Genomic DNA, 19,422 nt, shown 5'->3' with positions numbered 1-19,422 from the left:
CAGGCGAGGGCATCCGACAGTTGGGTGCTGCTGGGCACATGCTTCCGTCCATCTGTACTTGTTTCCCCCCTGGTTTCAGTTGTTTGGGGCGCTGCCTCTGGGAGTGAAAGTATTGGGTCATAGAGCAGTTCTATGCCCCACATCTTGAGGAACCACCAACCATTTTCTACAGCAGCTGCATCGTTTTACGTTCCCACCAGCTGCGTGCAGGGGTCCGGTTTCTCCCTGTCCTTGAAGGCCACTTGCTGGTTTCTTGCCTCCCTTCCCCTCTTTCTCTCTCTCCCCTCCCTCCCTCTTCTCTCCTCCACTCTTTCCCTCCCTTCTTCCCTCCCTCCCTCCCCCTGTCTTTTCCTTCTTTCCCTCTCTCCTCTCTTCTCTCCCTCTCTCCTTTTCTTCCTTTCCTCCCTCTCCCCCTCTCCCTCCCTCCCTTCTTTCCTTCCCTGCTTTCTCTCTCCCCCTCTCTCCTCTCCCCTCCCACAAGCGGTCCTTGTGGGTGTGAAGGGATACAGCGCAGTTCTGATTTGCATTTATGTTATGACAAAGATACATCTTTCCATGAACTAGTGGCCATTTGTATATCTTTGGAGAAATGTCTATTCAAGTCCTTTCCTCGTTTTAATTTCAGGTTGTCTTTTTGTTGTTGAGTTGTAAGTCTTGTGTATGTATTCTGGATATTAAATCATTACCAAGTATGTGTTTCACAGATTTTTTTTTCCCATTCTGTAAGCTGTCTTTTCACTTTCTTGAGAGAGCCCTTTGATGCACACAAGTGTTTAATTTGAGTGAGGCCCTCTTTATCTATTTTTTCTTTCTGCTTAAGCTTCTGGTGTCACATCTGAGAATCCATTGCCAACTGCATGGTCATGACAATTTACTCCTATGTTTTCTTTTAAACTTTTTGTGGTTTTTAGTTCTTACATATAGGTCGTCGACTCATCTTTTTAAAAAAGGAATTATTTATTTTAGAGATAGAGAGCAGGAGAGGCAGAGTGAGAGGGAGAGAGAATCCAAACAGACCCTATGCTAAGCACAGGGATGATGAGGGATGAGGGCGTGTGGGTGGTGGGCTCAGTCTCATGCCCCTGAGATCATGTCCTGAGCCCACATCAAGAGTCAGACGCTTAACCACCTAAACCACTCAGGTTCTCTAGTTTTTCACTCATTTTGAGTTAATTTTTGGGTATATCTGAGTTAGGAGTTCAACCTCATTCTTTCGCTTGTGGAAATCAGTTGTCCCAGAACCATATGTTGGAGAGACTATTCTTTCCCCTTTGAATTTTTTTATTTGTTTATTTAATTTCTATACCCAATGTGAGGCTTGAACTCACAACCCCGAGATGGAGAGTTGCACGCTCTTCTGACCCCCCCAACGGTCTTGATATTGTCATAGAAAATCTATTGACCAGGGTGCCTGGGTGGCTCAGTGGGTTAAGCCGCTGCCTTCGGCTCAGGTCATGATCTCAGAGTCCTGGGATCGAGTCCCGCATCGGGCTCTCTGCTCAGCAGAGAGCCTGCTTCTCTCTCTCTCTCTGCCTGCCTCTCCATCTACTTGTGATTTCTCTCTGTCAAATAAATAAATAAAATCTTTAAAAAAAAAAAAAAAAAAAAAAGAAAGAAAATCTATTGACCATAGATTTATGGGTTTGTTTTGGGACTCTTCATTCTGTTCCATTGGTCTAGATGTCTGTCTTTATGCCAGTACCACACTATTTTGATTGTAGTTTCACAATATATTTTGAAATTGGGAAGTGTGAGTCCTCCAACTTTGTTCTTTTTAAAGATTGTTTTGGCTATTTGAGTTCCCTTGCAGTTCTGTATCTGTATATTGCTTCAGGGCATAGGGCCACCTTACCAACAGAAAGTCTTCCAGCTCACCAGCTCGGGATGGCTTGCATTTATTTAGGTCTTCCTTAATTTCTTTCAGCAATGTTTTGTCTACCAGCATTGCACAGGTCTTTCACCTCCTTGGTTAAATTTAATCCTAAATATTTTGTTTACTTGTATGCTATTGTAAATGGAATTGTTTTCTTTTTTCTTTTTTTTTTTTTAAGATTTTATTTGAGAGAGAGAGAGAGAACATAAGCACACCAACAGGGGTAGTGGCAAAGGGAGAGGGAGAGGGAGAAGCAGGCTCCCCACTAAGCAGGGAGCACAATGGGGGGGCTCGATCCCAGGACCTTGAGATCATGATCTGAGCTGAAGGCAGACGCTTAACCTACTGAGCCACCCAGGTATCCCTGGAATTGCTTTCTTTTTTCTTTTTTTTTTAAAGATTTTTATTTATTTATTTGACAGAGAGAGATCACAAGTAGGCAGAGAGGCAGGCAGAGAGAGAGGGGGAAGCAGGCTCCCTGCTGAGCAGAGAACCCGTGTGGGGCTTGATCCCAGGACCCTAGGGTCATGACCTGAGCAAAAGCAGAGGCTTTAAGCCACTGAGCCACCTAGGTGCCCCTGGAATTGCTTTCTTAATTTCCTTTTCAGATTGTTAATCTATGGTGCACAGAGGTACAACTAATTGATCTTGTATCCTACAATTTTGCTTAACTTGTTTATTACTCTTATTAAGGTTTTTTGTATTTGTGGGTTCTTTAGGATTTTCTGTACACAGGTCTCTCTTGGTTTTTGAAAGTTCACGTTATACCACTTTCCTTCTGCAAAAGACCTATATTAGATCTATACTAGTACCTATTTTCACTAACTGGAAGAAACCCAAGGAGGAGTTTTGCTTTTAGGAGAAAAGGTGAAAAGTGAAAATAGCATTCAGCGTTTGTTTTGCAGAGCTGTTAGAGAGGCAGCTTGTACCCTGAGCAGCGGCAGTGGTACTGCCAGGCTCCTTTGGTAAGAACTATGCTCAGCACCTCAGCATCAAAACCACCATAGCTTTGAACTATGTCTGTGAGCATCTGAGCTTTGTCTTGATTTATTTTGTGTATTCATTAGCAAGATGTGTCCTAAGCTACCCAGAAAAGCCTAAGAGAAGTTATTTTCTGGGTCTAGGAATGCTCAAAAATGTGTCCATATAAATTAATGGTAATTGCTTCTTTGCTTTATGCCATTTCAACTTAAAAAAAGGTTTTGTAAGAACTTCTCTACTTTTGGATAGCAGGAATCCTGTATAGGATCATGCTGTCTATGATTAGAGATGATTTTATCTCTTCGTTTCCAATTTGGATGGCTTTTATTTCTTTTTCTTGTCTAATTGCTTTGGTTAGGACCTTCAGTACAATGTTGAATCACAGTGGTGAAAGTGAGCATCCTTGTCTTGTTCCTGATCTTAGGGGGAAAGCTTCCAGTTTTTCAACCCTGTGTATGTATCAGCTGTAGGTTTTTTCATCATTATGCATTATTACACTGAAGTTCCCTTCTTTTCTTATTTTTCTGTTTTTTATCAAGAAAAGGGTGTTGTATTTTGCCAAATGCTTTTTTTGGTGTTAATGAAGTGATCATGTGGTTTTCCTCTTTGTTCAATGAATGTTCAATGAACATTGATGGATGCTGAACCACCCTTGACTGACTTTTCTTTAAAAAGAAACTTGATGGCCTTAAAAGAAAAAAACCCCTCCTGGTCCTAGGTATAACTGGAAAATACCCTTGACAACATTTTGGAAATTCTGTTGTGCAAAGTCTGCAGGAATTATTCAGATCACATGGTTCTAGGGAAACTTGAGAACTTTTCCACTTCCCTTATGAATATGATGTTGAGGGATGCCTGGGTGGCTCAATGGGTTAAGCCTCTGCCTTCAGCCCGGGTCATGATCTCAGGGTCCTGGGATTGAGCCCCACATCAGACTCTCTGCTCAGCAGGGAGCCTGCTTCCCCACTCTCTGTGCCTGCCTCTCTGCCTACTTGTGATCTCTCTCTCTCTGCCAAATAAATAAATAAAATCTTTTTTTAAAAAAAGAATATGATGTTGAAATTTAAAAAGAAAAAAACCTTTTATTTATTTATTTTTAAAGATTTTATTCATTTATTTATTTACTTGACAGAGAGAGAGAGAGAGATCACAAGTAGGTAGAGAGGCAGGTGGGTGGGATGGGGGGTGGAAGCAGGCTCCCCGCCGAGCAGAGAGCCCAATTCAGGGCTCGATCCCAGGACCCTGAGATCATGATCTTAGCCAAAGGCAGAGGCTTGACCCACTGAGCCACCCAGGCACCCCAAGTAAGAACCTGTTAGATACTAAATTGATATGCTTGAGCTTTGCAGTCTAGCCTTTTATTTACTTTTTAATATTTCTGTATCCCTGTGGCAAAATTTGTTCTGAAATTTCAACATGTTCAGTTTGTGTTTTTGTTTGCTTCTTAACAGTATTTACTTCTAGGGCTCCTGGGTGGCTCAGTCAGTTAACTGCTTGCCTTTGGCTCAGGTCATGATCCCTGAATCAGGGGATCAAGTCCCACATTGGACTCCCTGCTCAGCAGGGAGTCTGCTTTTCCCTCTTCTTTCTCTCCCACTCATGTTCTTTCTCTCAAATAAATAAAATCTTTTTTAAAAAAACAATATTTACATCAAATAACAATGATCTACTCATTAGTAGGCAGAGTTAGTGTGCCAGAAAGAGGCATGGGTAAGAAATCAGAATGTCTGGATTCATGTTTTCGGCAAAATGAATTTCTGTCTGCTATTAAGCTCTCGCTTTATTTATTTATTTTTAAAGATTTTATTTATTTATTTGACAGAGCGAGATCACAAGTAGGCAGAGAGGCAGGCAGAGAGAGAGAGAAGGAAGCAGACTCCCCGCCGAGCAGAGAGCCCGATGCGGAACTCGATCCCAGGACCCTGAGATCATGACCTGAGCCGAAGGCAGCGGCTTAACCCACTGAGCCACCCAGGCGCCCTTAAGCTCTCACTTTAAAAAAAAAAAAAAAAATTGATTTGAGGAGCACCTGGGTGGCTCAGTGGGTTAAGCCTCTGCCTTCGGCTCAGATCATGATCTCAGGGTCCTGGGATCAAGCCCCGCATTGGGCTCTCTGCTCAGCAGGGAGCCTGTTCCTCCTCTCTCTCTCTCTGCCTGCCTCTCTGCCTACTTGTGATATCTCTCTATCAAACAAATAAATAAAATCTTAAAAAAAAATAAAAAATAAATTGATTTGAGAGGGAGAGAGAGAACATGCACAGGATCAGGGGGAGAAACAGGGAGAAGGAGTAGCAGATTCCCCACTGATCAGGGAGCCTGACATGGGGCTCCATCCTAGGATCCCAGGATCATGACCTAAGTCGAAGGCAGCTGCTTAACCAACTGAGCCACCCAGATACCCCTCCATTTCTTTCTTTTTTTTTTTTTTTTACAACTTAATAATCACCTTTTGTTTCTCCTTTTTTTCCTCTATTTTTGTTTTGTTTCTCCTTTTGTTTCTCCATTTTTCAGTTAATGGGCATTTGAACTGTCTCCTTTTTGGGTGTTATGAGTCTGTAACAAGAGCCCTTTAAGAGGTGTGATCTGTTTCTCTCTTCCATGCATGTTTCTGATTCATGGTGAGCATGGGTTCATGTACCTAAATTAGAGATGAGAGGCTGACATCTGAGGAGTTCAGGAGTGTGCCCAGAACCACGGAGCACATTGTGGGCAGAGCCATTTTGCCCACTGCCTTTGGCCTCTGACCCTCTCAGCTGAATGCACAGAACCCCAGCTGCTTCTCGCCCCATGAGCCCCTGGAAGATGGAAATAACTCAATTTTGTAGACTCTGAAATGTCTTTTCCTTTTTCCTTGCAGGTTTTCTGAATGATATTGCTTCTTTTTCTATCTTGTTTGATTTTCTCCTGCTTGACCTTTTCCTGGTTAAAAATCTGGGGGAAAATGACAGACTCTATGCCAGTCACCAAGAGTAAATCAGAAGGGAGCTGTATCCCAAGCCAGGAACCCTTTCCAGCATCATACAGCTCAGGGGAGCCACCGCAGAAAAACAGTGACTGCAGCCCTCTGCCAGAGACTCCTAACCAGGCCAAGCCAGCCTCCCACAAAGGTCCTAAAGATGCCTGTCGGCCGAGAACTTCCAGGCCACTCCCACACCAGAATCCCCCAGGAAACCCCCATACCTCGGATAACACCCCTGCAGCACTCCAAGCCAATGGGATGGGAACCAAAGGCCTGAAGACCCTGGATACCAGTGGCCTGCCATCTTCAGCCAAGCCCCAAGGCCAGCGAGCCAGACCCTTCTCCAAAGAAGACGAGAAGCAAGAGCACATCAAGAGGCAGCTGATGACCAACTTCATCCTGGGCTCCTTTGATGACAACTCCTCTGATGAGGACCCTGGCGCTGGCTTGTTCCGAGAGTCTTCCCGGAAGGGCAGTCGGGCCAGCCTGGGGACCGTGTCCCTGGAGGCCGCTTCGACTGTAGGCGAATCCGAGAACCCCATTCCCGCTATGAGGTAACGTGCCCTGGGTCCTCATGAGGGGGGAGTGCAGAGTTAGGGTGAGAGCTGCCCTTCCCTGCTCAGTCAAGCTGTCTGCTCATGCCCACGTGTCGAGGGTAGTTATGGGAAATGTGGGAAATAGAAGTCTTGCCTTTTTCCTTCCTTCCTTTCAAAATTATTTATTGAGCATCTTACCGCATCTACAGGGCCCTATGCCGGGAGACTGTCCTTTTAGAAGGACTTGGCCTGGTCGGGGAAGACGGCCTTGTATGTGATTCATTAGAATTTAAACTGAGTGAGCTAGGGCTGGTAAGAGCCACACAGGACAGTGAGGGCCTGGAGGGAGGGCCAGTTTCCCTGCCTTCTAATGAGACAGTCATGTATTTGTTCGCTGGTTCTTTCAATGGGTAACTAACAACTGAAATCCATGCCTTCCCCTAGGAGTGCCTTCAGAGCAGAAATTCAGGTATGTTTGCTGGAAACCAGTGCCCATAGGTCCCTGCTGGTGGGAGTGTGTCCTAGGTGTGCAGTTTTTGGCTTTGTTGGTTTGTTTTTGTGGTTGTGTTCAAGCTTTGCCACCTCCCTTCCCCGACTACAAACAGAATACAGTAGTTCCAGGTGGGAAACGCAGGGAACAGAAAAGCAGGGAAAAGAACCACCAACCATCACTCCGCAGGTCAGAGAGCTCTCTGCCCCCCTTCCAGGGTTTCTTCCCTCCTCCTGGTCTGTTTCCTCCTCTAGGGGTACAATCTCACTGGCTGTTCCTTTCAGCACCTCTTGTACTCTCTCTCCCAAATGTGAAAAGCTGGACGAGGAGGTGGCTTCTTCCATTCAGGCGCCCATGTTCCCAGGGAGCTTAAGTTGAACCCTGGTGACTGGAAATAGAAGGTAGAGAAAAGAAAAAAGTCAAGTATTCCCCATCCTGATGATCTCTAGGGGGAAACTAGTTTGAGGTTCTGGAAGGGTTCAAGGAAGGGAAAGCTTCAGGGTCTGGTATAAAGTTCAACCTTGGCTCTGTCACCCTCCACCCCCTACTGTGTGACCTTGGGCATGGCATTCCCTCTCCCTGCCTCAGCTCCTCATCTGGAAAATGCTCACAGGATTCAATGGGATAATGTTTGTGAAGTATGCACGGGGTTGGGTACACAGTAGGTACTTAATAAGCAGTAGATTCCCCTACAGCTCCCTTCCTTGGCTTGTTCTTTTTCCCCCACCCCCAGCACCCACTTCACTCATCACTTTCCCATTTATATCAATCATCCACTGATCCCTTAGAACAATAGTACAAGGCTGGTGGCCGTGGGTCCCTATTTTACAGATGATAAAACTGGGACTCAAAGGTGAAGGGCCTTTCCGAAGATCACACAGCTGGGAGGCGGCAGAGCCAAGCTTCCAGGCCAGGTTCTCCAGACTGCAGACGGGGTTCCACTGTGCCTCGGTGTGGTCCGTCCGGTGATCGCCAACATTTGCATTCCTCTGAACTGGTTCTTAACTTTCAACATGGCAATTTTGATAGGGATTAGGGAAAAGTAAGTGCAATGAATTCCTCCAAATTGACAAACATCCAAGATTATGTTAGATGTGGATGTACGACCCTGGGTTGCTGCGTGGTATCTAAGTAGGACAGGTGGGTTAGATACATTTATCACAACAGCCCCAGCAGGAAGCAAGATACATAGCTACTTTCAAGGAGCATCCCAGCAGGGAGATGGGAAAAGTACAAATAAACAGGTTAACTGATGATCTCTCAGTGTGACCAATGCCAGGAGGAAGACAGGTTACAGGAGAAGGGGCCCCTGAGGGAATCTATTTTAGAATGAGGTGGTCAGGTCACTGGAGAGCTCTCAGAAGAGGCAACTTTCAGATTAGACTTGAGCAGGCCAACAGAACTTTCTGCCATGATGGAATGTTCTAGAACTGTGCTGTCCAGTATGGTAGCCTTTAGTCACCTGTGACTATGGAGATTGACCTGTGGCTAGTGTGATGGAAGAAGTGAACTTAAAAATTTAATTTTAATTACTTGAAATTTAAGTAGCATCATGGGTCTGCTGGCTATTACATCAGCACAGCTCACTGTCTTCCACCACCATTTTTAGGGGTCTTTGCTGGTTTGTGCTTAAACCATAGCTTTTCTGAGCTGGTGAATTTATGAAGGCAAAAGATCCTTAACTAAGTAAGGGCCTATCTTTGCATGACAGCAAGCCAAAATATTAAATGAGTTTTCTGCCTTTGTATCTTCATTATGTAGAAACTTAGCACTATAGGTAAATCATTCATCATGCCTTATCCGAGGACTGGGGGGAAGCGGGGACAGAGAGATCTTGGCTTTTTATAAACTGTGGGGTGGTGGAAGATGCAAAGGGCTGTAGGAGGTCACAAAGAAGACACTGAGCTGTGTGACCTTGGGTGGGACCCTTACCCTCTCTGAACCTCTACTTTCTCATCTCCAGCATGAGGAGGCTGGAGCAGCCCTCTGAAGTGTGACACAAATCTCATTGGGCCTACGGTTATTTTGCCCCAATCGATGTGCTTTTCAGAGTCCGGAATTGAGGATTTTGGCACCCAGGACAACTCAGGTAGTTCTGCTGGTGCCTCCCAAGATACTGGCATTTCTGTGAGGAATGTTGCAGGCTCCAGCAGGGTCCCCATATGAGGGGCCTCTGATGAAGGAGACCAGCATGGGTTCATTGTTCCTAATGACCTGGGATGAGAATCCCATGGGGCGGTATCTTCAGGGAATCAAGGCTTAGACCCTTGTCCTGGTGCTGTCTCTGGTGGTTGGTTGGATGAAAAAGTTGCTGTCATAACCTGTGTGTTCTTGCCTATTGGAAGCAGTGATATCAGAACGAAGGTGAGGGTTCCATCATCCTCTTGTAGAGTTTTTGCCTCTGATGTTTTTGCATCTTTGGGACCCTCAGTAGCCTGGTGTTTGGCAGCCCCCACCTTGACCCTTTTGCTCATATCCATTGGTAGTGTCTTGGGTCAACTCTGAAGAAATGTTCAGTGGGGCCTCCCAATCCCCCCCAAACCCTCTAGAGTGTTGCTTTGTGGAGAGCCACTGCTTGGCTCTTCTTCTTATACAGGATGGAAATGCCTCTTCCCTGGGGCCCACAGGTCAAAAGCCCAGGCCACTTTCAGACGTGGGCAGGCAACTTGCAATCATCTGGAGGATTGAGGACATGAAGCCTGCCATAGAAGACCAATGTGATGATAAAGTATCCCTGTTAGAATCCCGAAAGCTCCCTGTATTATTATTTTTTTCTGATTAGCTGCTAAATAACCTGCACTCTTGGGCACATCCCCTAACTTTTGGAGGCTCAGTTTTTGCAATATGGTGGCTGGGAGTTTCAACTAGTTCTTGCAGCCCTTCCTTTGTCACAGACAAAGCTGAGACCTGGGCAGGGGGTGTTATTCCAGGGGTCTGCACTCACGTGGAAGCCACAGCAAAGCAGTGGTAGATGTATGTCTCTGGATTCTCCTGCTGTAGGCAGGTTCTGCAGAGCCACTTGGTCTCCATGTCACCTCAAGGTCACCTTGTGGTCCATGCTGCTTCCTGCCAGGCCACGAGCCAGGCAGCTGGATAGAAAAAGTGCCTGTTTACTTCTCTGGCTTGGAGGGAGCTCTTTTTGAATGATCTTCAACAGGGCCTTTGTCTTCCCCTTGTGCCCTCACGTTTCCAGAATACTCACACTTACATCCCCATTCTGGGCCTTTGTGTGTGCTGTTCCCTCTGAACTGAGATGCTCACTTTCTCTTCATGCCCTTAAACCTCCCCCTAGGGCCTGTGTCCAGGTGTGTGGCCTGTATGGTCAGCTCTGCTCTCACCCTCTTGAAATTCTTAATAACTTTCGAACAAGGGCCTCCACATTTTCATTTTGCACTGGGGTCCACACATTCTGTAGCCCATCCTGCCTGCCCTTCAAAGTCACCTCCTCTGAAGGGCCTTCCCTGTCCTTTGCCATCTTTATTTTTTAAAATTTCTATTATTTTTAAAAGATTTTATTTATTTGAGAGAGAGAATGAAAGAGTGGGCACATGAGTAGGGGGAGGGATAGAGGGAGAGGGAGAAGCAGACTCCCGACTAAGCTGGGAGCCCGACGCGGGGCTTGATCCCAGGACCCTGAGATCATGACCCAAGCCAAAGGCAGACACTCAACTGACTGAGCCACTCAGGTCCCCCCGTGCCATCTTTAAAGTATTCCCCACATGGCCCTGTTTCTTGATTGATTGCTCTGGTGTGTTTTCACAATACTTAATCACTCCTGGAGATTGTGTCTTAAATTTTCTTATGTATTGACTTGGTTGTTACCTATCTCCTACACTGGCTGGCAAACTCTGTGAAAATGGGGACCATATGGGTCTCTGCTTTTTCCCACCTCCTAATCTAGTGTGGGTTCATGGTAGATACTGCATAAATAAATGCATGAAGCAGTGAGCAACCCAGGCTTGCCAAAGACACAATTCTGCATTCCTGGGGGGAGGGGTGCAAAACTTTACGAATGATCTAGGAATGAATGAACAGATGGATGTATGTATGTATGAACAAATGAATGAATGGATGAATGAACAAATGGATGCATCAATGGATGGATGAAGGAAGGAAGGAAAGAAGGAACAGGTAGATGAATGGGTGGATGGATGCACAAATGAATGGGTGCATGGAAGAATAGATGAATGGATATGGATGAATGCACAAATGAATAGATGGATGAATGAATGAGTGGATGGATGGATGGGTGGGTGAATGGATGGATGGATGGGTGGATGGATGGATGGATAGGCATTTTATTGTTGCTTTTTGGCAGCAGTAGCATTTTTGTTTTCATCAAACTCTTTCTGATTCAATCTTGTGATTTTGTAGACTAGTTTTGTGGTTAAACCCTAATTTTTCTTTAGCATTTTATATGGTTATACAATCTCCTTATTCCATCTTCTCAGCTGGTGAGGGCAGGCTGTATGGACCCAAAGACTTTGTATTGTCTGTCGAAGTAGGCTTCTCGTCTCTTTCTTTTTGGGTTTGTCTCAGGCCAGGGGTTGGGATCAGCTCTTCCTTAGACTTGGAGATAAATATGGTGAGACCATTACATGTGTCAGAATAGTTGCTCACATATTGTGAAACGAAGGTTACAGGGTAATCCCACTTTGATCAACAAGGGGCAATGTGATTGGTCTGGGTCAGGGGCACAATGGGTCTAGGATAAGATACCGGTTCAGAGCCATCTCCTACTAGTTTGTTACTCTAATAGTTCTACCCTGTGGGGTGCATGTGTGAACTGAATGGAGTGGGACAGGTTTAGGACCAATCAACTGCAAATTTGAAGTTATGACCCAGAAGTTCGTCAGTTGACCATGAACTCATTTAGAAGAAAAATCCAGCTTGAATAGATGTGTAGTTCTTTGGAGTCTTTGTTTATCCTGTTTTGTGTGAATATTCATGCCTTCTGCTGCAGAAATAGTGACATGAAAATGTAAAACATAAAGCTTTACCATCCCCCCCGCAAAAGTTCTCAAACTCCAAAGCATTCTGGTCCTGAGAGTTTTGCATTTCAGATAAGGGATTGTGGGTAATATAATGTGCTTACAATGTTCCTGTCAATTAGTAGGCACAGAAAATGCTTGTGCTTAATAAATGGGTTTGTGTATGTGTTGCTGGAAAGTCTATAAGGAATGTGTCAAAATAGTTAGCAATCATTGTCTTTATATGGTGCAGTTATAAGTCATTCAAAGTTTCTTCTGCATTTTCTAACTTCCTGCTGTAAATACTTGTTATAATGAGTATTAATAATGTTTACTAATAAAGCATTATAAAAAATCTTGGAGGGGTGTAAGCCAGTCATCTCACTTCCTAGATAAGAAGCTGACACCCAGAGCGGTTCAGGGGTCTATCAGGGGTCTATCAGGGATCATTCCAGCAGGACGATCATAGCTCCTGAGGGCCATTGGAACCCAGACCCTCAGAAGGTACAGATAAGAAACTGGTCTGCAAACTCCCACTGTTAACTCCTAGCCTGGGCTCCAGGAAAGGTGTCTCCATCCTCGTCCTAACCTGTTCTTAGCATTAGTGAGAAGAGTCAGGAGACAGGGCAGTCATTAAGCTGTGTGACCTTGGGGATGTCACCTATCCTGGCAGGGGGCTGGACTGGGATGCTTTGAAGCCCTTGGTGGCCCTAGCAGACTTTGCTTTCATTTCTTCATGTGTGGAAGGGTACATGAGGGGCTGGGATCAAGTTTGTTCATTTAGAACCATTTTCTCCTTGGCTGGTGTGGGTACCAGGTAAGCCTAAGGACAAGGTCAAAGATGAAACAGTCAAGCGGAGAAGCTAATGTTGGTCCCATCCCTTCATTGGCTTGAAAGCATTTACTGTAGCCCTGCTGGGTGCCAGGCTCTGTGATAGCACTGTGGATGCACAGACGGTGGGACTGGCCTCCTGCCCCAGGGAAGGCCCTCGGAGGAGCCTCAGAGGCCACAAGCCCAGAACACTTCCCATTGTAGGTGGAGAGAGTGGCCAGCTGTGGGCTGGCATGCGGACTCCTCCAGTCAGCTGTCAGGTGGCCTGGGCTGAGCTTTTCCCTTTCTGGGCCTCACCATCCTCCAGAACGAGGTCACAGTAGGTGCCTACCTCACAGGGCTGCTGTCAGGCTTACTTGAGTGGCTGGGAGCCCCGCACTTCAAGCCGTGCCTCAGTGTCATCTCCATCATTCAATGCAAAGCACAGGTGTCCTACCCGGGACCCACAGACCCATCACAGACCAGCCCCACAACCTCTCTCAGCTGCAGTTTCCTTCTCTGTCGAGACGGGATAATGCTGGGGTCTACCTCACAAGTGTGCTGAGATCACAGGAGAGGAAGTAGCAGGGGCGGACGGCCCAGGGGCAGCCTCGGGTACTGTCACTGGAATGGGCATCTTCCAGAGCTCTTCCCTGTGGCCATGGAGCTTCCCAAGCCCCGCCCAGCATATGGCTTTAAGGTATAGCAACCTGTGTCCACAGAGGAGGAAGTGGAAGGAGGCAGGTGAAGTGTCCCTGACAAACGGATGAAATACACGGGACCTTCCCTGGCCCCCTCTTTCCCTCCCTGCAACTGCTCGCTTCCATGCCTTGAATGTTGAGTTTAAGAGACCTTTTGCCAGGCAGAACTCAGATTCTGAGGAGGCATAGTGAAGAAACAGCAGGTGAGCACGCTTACCCCTAGGACCTCGCTTCACCCTTCTGTCCCAAGTTGCATCCTGGGGCAGCGTGCAGTGGCACCCCCAGGTGCTTCCTGCTCGTCATCACCCTCTGCACCTCTCCCCTGCTCCAAGTAACAAGCAGGTCAGAAAATTTTTAATGGCCTATAAATATTTTTATCTGTCCCTCGATGAAATCCTATGAATCTTTTGATCGTGTTTTAATTTATTCTTTCCTTTATTGAAGTAAGGAAGGGCTGGCAGAAGCCCCATTTCCAAAACTCTTTAGCTTCTAAGGTGTTTTCTGGGAGTTTAAGGGAAAGGGGGAGGATCCCCTGTTTTTGCATTGTTTTATTTGTGGACTAGATGTTGAGTTTCTAAAGAGGCTGCCATTCATGCAGGGAGCGGAGCGCCCGAACATCCCTTTCTGTCTCAAGTATCTGTATCCTGCTTTAGAAAAATCTGTCACTTCTGCTCTATGCTTCATGTAACACTTCCCCCATCACATATCAAGAGGGATTGCTTTATTTTTCTTTGAACGAATGCACTCTATAGGTGGATGGTGTCACAGAGAAGTGGAAAGAAGGGGTTTGCTCAAGGTCACACATAGTATAGGGACGGGCTTGAGGCCACTCACAGCTCAGGCCTTTATACTGTGTGGCTAGCCACTAGCAAGTGCACTCTTTTGGCGTGTGTGTTTTGCCGCTGACCTGGGTTTTCCCTCTGCAATACCAGCTAGTTAAATTTAGCCTCTGAGGAGTCTGATCAGAAGGCCTTATAGCACGAAACTGCCTCTCCAGCCAAGTTGGAGTGTGTCATTGAAATCACAGTGACGGATGTTTAAAGGGGATGTTTATGTAAAGGCGATGTTGTGTGTAGGTGTGCACATTACTCTTTCCTTCCCATCTTCTATATCTTATAATGAAAGCAGAGAAAAATCCAAGTCATGACCGCCCTGATGACATGCAAAGCGCAGGTATGGAAGAGAAATGCCTTTTTTGAGAAGTGAGGCGTGGCGGGATGTCTCCAAGGCTGTATTAGTGGAGAATTAGCATAACCATAGTGTTCAACAGGCATTGGGGTTTTGTCCATAGAGAATAAAAATCCAGAGCAATGCGAGTACGCCAGTGAGAGTTCTCTCCCATTTGATCCTTGGGATGGGATAGAGGTGTTTTGAAATATTTTCATTTTCTGGTTTTAACTGTTTTCCCTATTTTGAGGTGATTATATTTAAATTTGGGTCATTTAGAAGATGAAATTGGGGGAGGTTTGGAACTTTAAAAAGTAAATCAGCCTATGGCATTGGTTTTTTTGGGGAGGGAGTGAAGACAAGGCCATGAAGAACCTGCGAGAAACTCTGAAGAACGGAGAATTGTTTTCACCTGTTTAATTTATCTATTTAATCCTTCTGTTGAAAAAGTTACTATAAGGTTAGAACACAGCTAACTGGTGCCCTCAAGATGGGCCGCTTTTCCAATTCCTAAGGGTAATTCACATTGTGGCCACACAGAGTGGGACTCCTGGAGGTGTGGCCCCAGCTGTGCCTCTCCATGGGGATTCATTTGCAAACATTTCCATTATTTTTTGGTCTTTGTTGGCTATGAACATAGGCTGCATTTATTATTATGGAATATTTTCTAGGCAGTGTTTTCAATCCCTTTTATTTGTTATAACTCCTTGCAGAAGCATTCATTCATTCAACCTAGAATGGTTTGCCTGAGTTCAAGGCTCAGCTCTGTCACCTTTGGTGAAGCATACATCCCTGGGTCACATTTCCTTATCTGCTTTAGGGAAATAAAAACAAAAGGACCTCTCTGAAAGAAGACAAAGGCACAAAAAGAGCCCTCAGCGTGTGTGAGTCTTAACCAGAAAGATGCTTATTCTTTAAGGATGTTCTTATTTTGAGTGTGGTTGACACACAATGTTATATTCGTTTCGGGTGTATGACATATTTGGGCATATCTGTACCTTATGGGGCACTCGCTGTGAGTGTAGCTACCAGCTGTCACCATACATCACCACCATGGCAGCGGTGACTGGATTCACTGTGCTGTGCCTTTTTATTCCCGTGACTTATTCATTCGGTAACTGGAAGTCAGAAAGAAACCTATTTAGGGTCAGTCACAGGGCAGCTGGCGTCTTTTCCTGTCTCCAAAGAGCTGCCTTTACCAGGTGACCCAGGTGGTCCAAAGTGCATGTTAGGAGCTCGCTCTGGGGCCAGGAGGGCCTGGAGCAAACATGTCCCCGGGAGTAGTGGTGAAAGAATAAGTAAAAACAGGAACTTGGAAGCCAGAAGTTAACATACCGTGGGGGGACTTTTACCAGGCACTCTGCTGACATCTGGCTCATATTTTAAATAAACCTCATTTTCTACCACCATTTGGGTGTATTCAAGCACATTAAAGGCCTGCTAGTTTTTCCCCAGTTGCCAGTATGTAGGGGGGACTACCATCCTGGAACCCTTCTTCCCGCTCAGGAAGGTAGCCAAGAGGGCTTTTCTAAGTCTCTGGCCACCTGCGCCTGGTGCCCAAGGTCAACGGCCGATTCGTGATTGGCCGGTCCGGGGGGCGGGGCCTGGTTCTGTCAGGGTCAGGAGGCGGGGCCAGGTGAGGGGGCGGGGACCCTTCTGGGAGGAGGTGTCCATTTGGGGAGCGGGGCGTGGATGGTCGCGGCTGTCCCAGACACTTGCGCGCAGGACTGTTTTCGGGATGGAGGAAGCGCTGCGCTTGGTTGGACACCTACAGGCTGCAGCACCACCTGGCGCCAGCGGCTCTCGGACCACACCTCTGCCTCCCTGTCTCGACCTGGCTGACCTGCTGGGCCCCGGGACAAGGGTCCGCTCAGGAGGTTAAGGAGGGAAGTTCTGCATCCCGGCAGGAGCCAGGTGGGATTGGCCGGCGGGCATGTCAATATGAACCCTGCCAAGTACAAGGTTTGTTTCCCTGATCACAAAGTAAAGTAAGTAAATCTGCAATTTTAATGACCACTATATTTTGCCAACTTATGCAGCGTGTTCCCCTGCCCCCAGTAAAGACAAGTTCTGCGTCCCCTTAGTACCACCTCCTCTTCTCCGTCCCCATCAAAGAAATGCAGGCTTCAGTTCTGCCGCTGGGTAGATGGAGCTCACCTTGCAAGCGCGAGCTGACCTTGGTGGTTGGAGGGGAGGCAGGATTGGCTGGATTTGTCTGTGATTTTGATTGGAGGGGCCCTCAGGAACACGCAGGTGGATAGGCTGGCAGGGACCACGCTTACCTCCTCCTCCTCCCCTTAGCCTTGATAAAGCCTTGACAGTTGCGGAAGGCAAGCCTTTTTTGAAGTGATTATGAATCCCAGGGCATGTCAAGAGCCACCTGAGCAGGCATTGCATTTAAGGTTATTTAATGACCAATGTGTAGGCATTTCTGTGCCCTAGCGCTTCCTGGCCCCACCTGCTTGATTTCTTGTCTTCATTTTATGGCATTAAAAAAAATTATCAAAATAATGTTATGTTTGTTGTTGAGAAGTCAGAAAATTCTAGATAAGCCGAAAAGAGGAACAAAACTCACCCGTAACCACCTCCCCCAACTCACCACGGCCGATCCCATGATCTTTATTAACAGTTGCTGGATATTTCCTGAGCTCATAAGCGTGTCAGGGAATTGAGGTCCCTTGTAGCCAGAAATACGGTTATTTAGATCCAAAGATGGGAGGTCCAGAGAGGGCAAGAGATATGCCTCAGATATTTAGCCAGCCATCCAGGAGGGAGACTGACCTTCTAGTTTCCTGGTCCTTCTGCAAAGGAGAATAATGGAGCCTTCAGGGGGACCCTTCTTGGATTGCTCAGGGTGTGTCTGAGCAAAGGACCTGCAGAGGGGCAGGGATCGGGTATGGATCATGGTCTTTCTTGTGCACTAAGTTTTTGGTGGAGCATGATAGTCCTGTTTCTTGTACTTTCCAAGCCCTGACCTAACTTCTCTGGCAAAACCCTTCAAACCCTATTGTTACCCAAAGCGGGCCATGTGGTCCACAAAGGACACATTCCTCACCCCCACCCTCAATCTGTAAGGCTATTTACACAAAAGTTTAACATATAAATCTTGAATCGCACTTTATTGTACACTTTAGTCCCAAAGATGACTACACAAACCACTTTAATCTGAAAGCATAAACCTTCAGTAATTGAAATTGTCTCATTATAAGTGGTTTCACCGCCCTGGAAATTCTGCTCAGAACCAAGGCCAGCTGCCATGTTGAAATGTTGGTTGGTGAGCTATGGGTGGTTCTCACCCCCACCTGCACATTTGAATTCCCGGGGAGGGGGGCGGGCATTTGAAGAAGTAGATACCTGGGTGTGCTCCCTTCACTTCCAACAATCCTTCCATCCTAGGCATGCTGATGAATTAGTCCAGGTGGGGCCTGGCCACCAGCATTTTTTAAATCTTTCATGCTGGAGGGTAGAGTCAAGGCTGAAAATCACTGCTTAACTCAGAGTTGGCAAACTATTTTTGTCCAGGGCCAAATGGTAAATATTTCTGGCTTTGAGACCATGTGGTCTCTGTCACATCTACTCAGCTCTGCCATTTACCGCCCCAGCAGCCACAGAGAATACATCATTGAATGGGTGCAATGGGATTCCAATCACACTTAATTTATAGAAGTTCGAAATTCACGTAATTTTCACATGTCACGCAGTAAGATTCTTTCAACCATTTAAAAATGTAAAAGCTATGATCAGCCTGTGGGAGGTCCAAAGCAGGTGGCAGCCTGAATTTGGGCTTTGGACCTGAGCTTAACAACTCCTGGTCTAGCCAAGATGGCCGTCTCGGGAAGCGCTGAGGGGGCAGGTAGCCTAAGAAATCTCCCATTGGTTCCATTGGTTCCATTTGTCTAGGAGCCCAAAAATGAATTCAAAGTCAGCAGCCTTGACTAAGCTCTACAGTGTCCTTTCTTCCTTACTTGCTTAGTGATAATAGTGAGGACTTTACGTCCATCAGGCCTCAGCAGCTGCCATCCCTGTTTTATAAATGAGAAGGGAGGGCCAGGGTAGGGATGGAAGGGCTAGTTAATGTCAAGGCCTCAGCCTGATGGCTCCATACTGGGGCTCTTAATCATGGCTCCCCTGCAGAGAGGCACCTCAGCTAAAGCTCTTTACTGCACAGAATGCCCCGTGCTGAACGCTGGACACACGCTTTCTGAGGCATACGCTATTAATGTTGTCAATATTGCCATTCTGTGAGGGAACTGAGGCAGCTTCCTCAAGATTGTGTAGGTCTTCAGAAGTAGAGTCTGTGTTCAAAGCCTGGGGGGACGGCTCTAACCTATCAGGGTTTCTGTTGACATTTGGGGCCTTGTGCTGCTTTGTGGTGGGGGCTGTCCGGAGCATTCTAGAATATTGAACAGCATTCCTGGCCTCTTCCTTCTAGATGCCAGTAGCATCCCCCTCAACCTCCCACCCCCTGCTTAGTTGGAAACCCCAAAAATGTCTGCAGACATGGGCCATATGTCTCTTGGGGAACAAAGCTGGCCTCAGCCGAGAGCCCTGCAGCCCCACAGATTGCCTCCCTGATGTAGGTCTTGTTTTTTGATGTCTAGACTGTAAAGTCACTCCCATTTATCTCAATGATCTTTCTGCCTCAACCTTAGACTTGGGGTAGGGTGGGGTGGGGGATGAGGAGGTGGGTGGTCGGAGTTAGATTGGAAGCCCAGCATTGCCATCTGCCAGCTGTGTGACTTAAGGTCATTGAGCCTCTCTGGTCCTCAGTTTCTTCCTCGTGAGCAGGGAATGGCAGCCCTCCATGCACAGGGATGTGGGGATTCAGCATGAAGCCCCCTGTACCTGATGCACAGTGACACTCAAGAATGTTTATTCCTTCCCTCCTGGTGTTTCTGCCTGGGCTTGTGCCTGAGCAGCTGACTGTGCTCAGC

General features: G+C 46.6%; 1 protein-coding gene across 5 annotated transcripts in view; it reads left to right on the top strand.

Moving 5' to 3' along the window:
* Window positions 1–19,422, top strand: part of ACACB (acetyl-CoA carboxylase beta) — a 122,772-nt gene that overhangs the window by 15,978 nt on the left and 87,372 nt on the right. For 2 of the 5 annotated variants that reach the window (XR_014303055.1, XM_082700083.1), the window contains exon 1: window positions 16,127–16,476. Coding sequence is in view for 3 of the 5 variants with exons in the window: in XM_082700083.1 (XP_082556209.1) it covers window positions 16,430–16,476 (47 nt within the window). In the remaining 2 variants the exon portion in view is untranslated. Of the gene's footprint in view, window positions 1–5,711; window positions 6,368–13,023; window positions 13,321–16,126; window positions 16,477–19,422 lie in introns of those variants that run through there. The other 3 variants (XM_082700081.1, XM_082700082.1, XM_082700084.1) reach the window with 3 other exon arrangements.

The sequence above is a fragment of the Mustela nivalis genome (assembly GCF_964662115.1).
Source record: "Mustela nivalis genome assembly, chromosome: 14".
Classification (NCBI taxonomy): Eukaryota; Metazoa; Chordata; class Mammalia; order Carnivora; family Mustelidae; genus Mustela; species Mustela nivalis.
The sequence above is the reverse complement of the archived record's forward strand: the minus strand, read 5'-3'. Positions and strand labels throughout refer to the sequence as shown.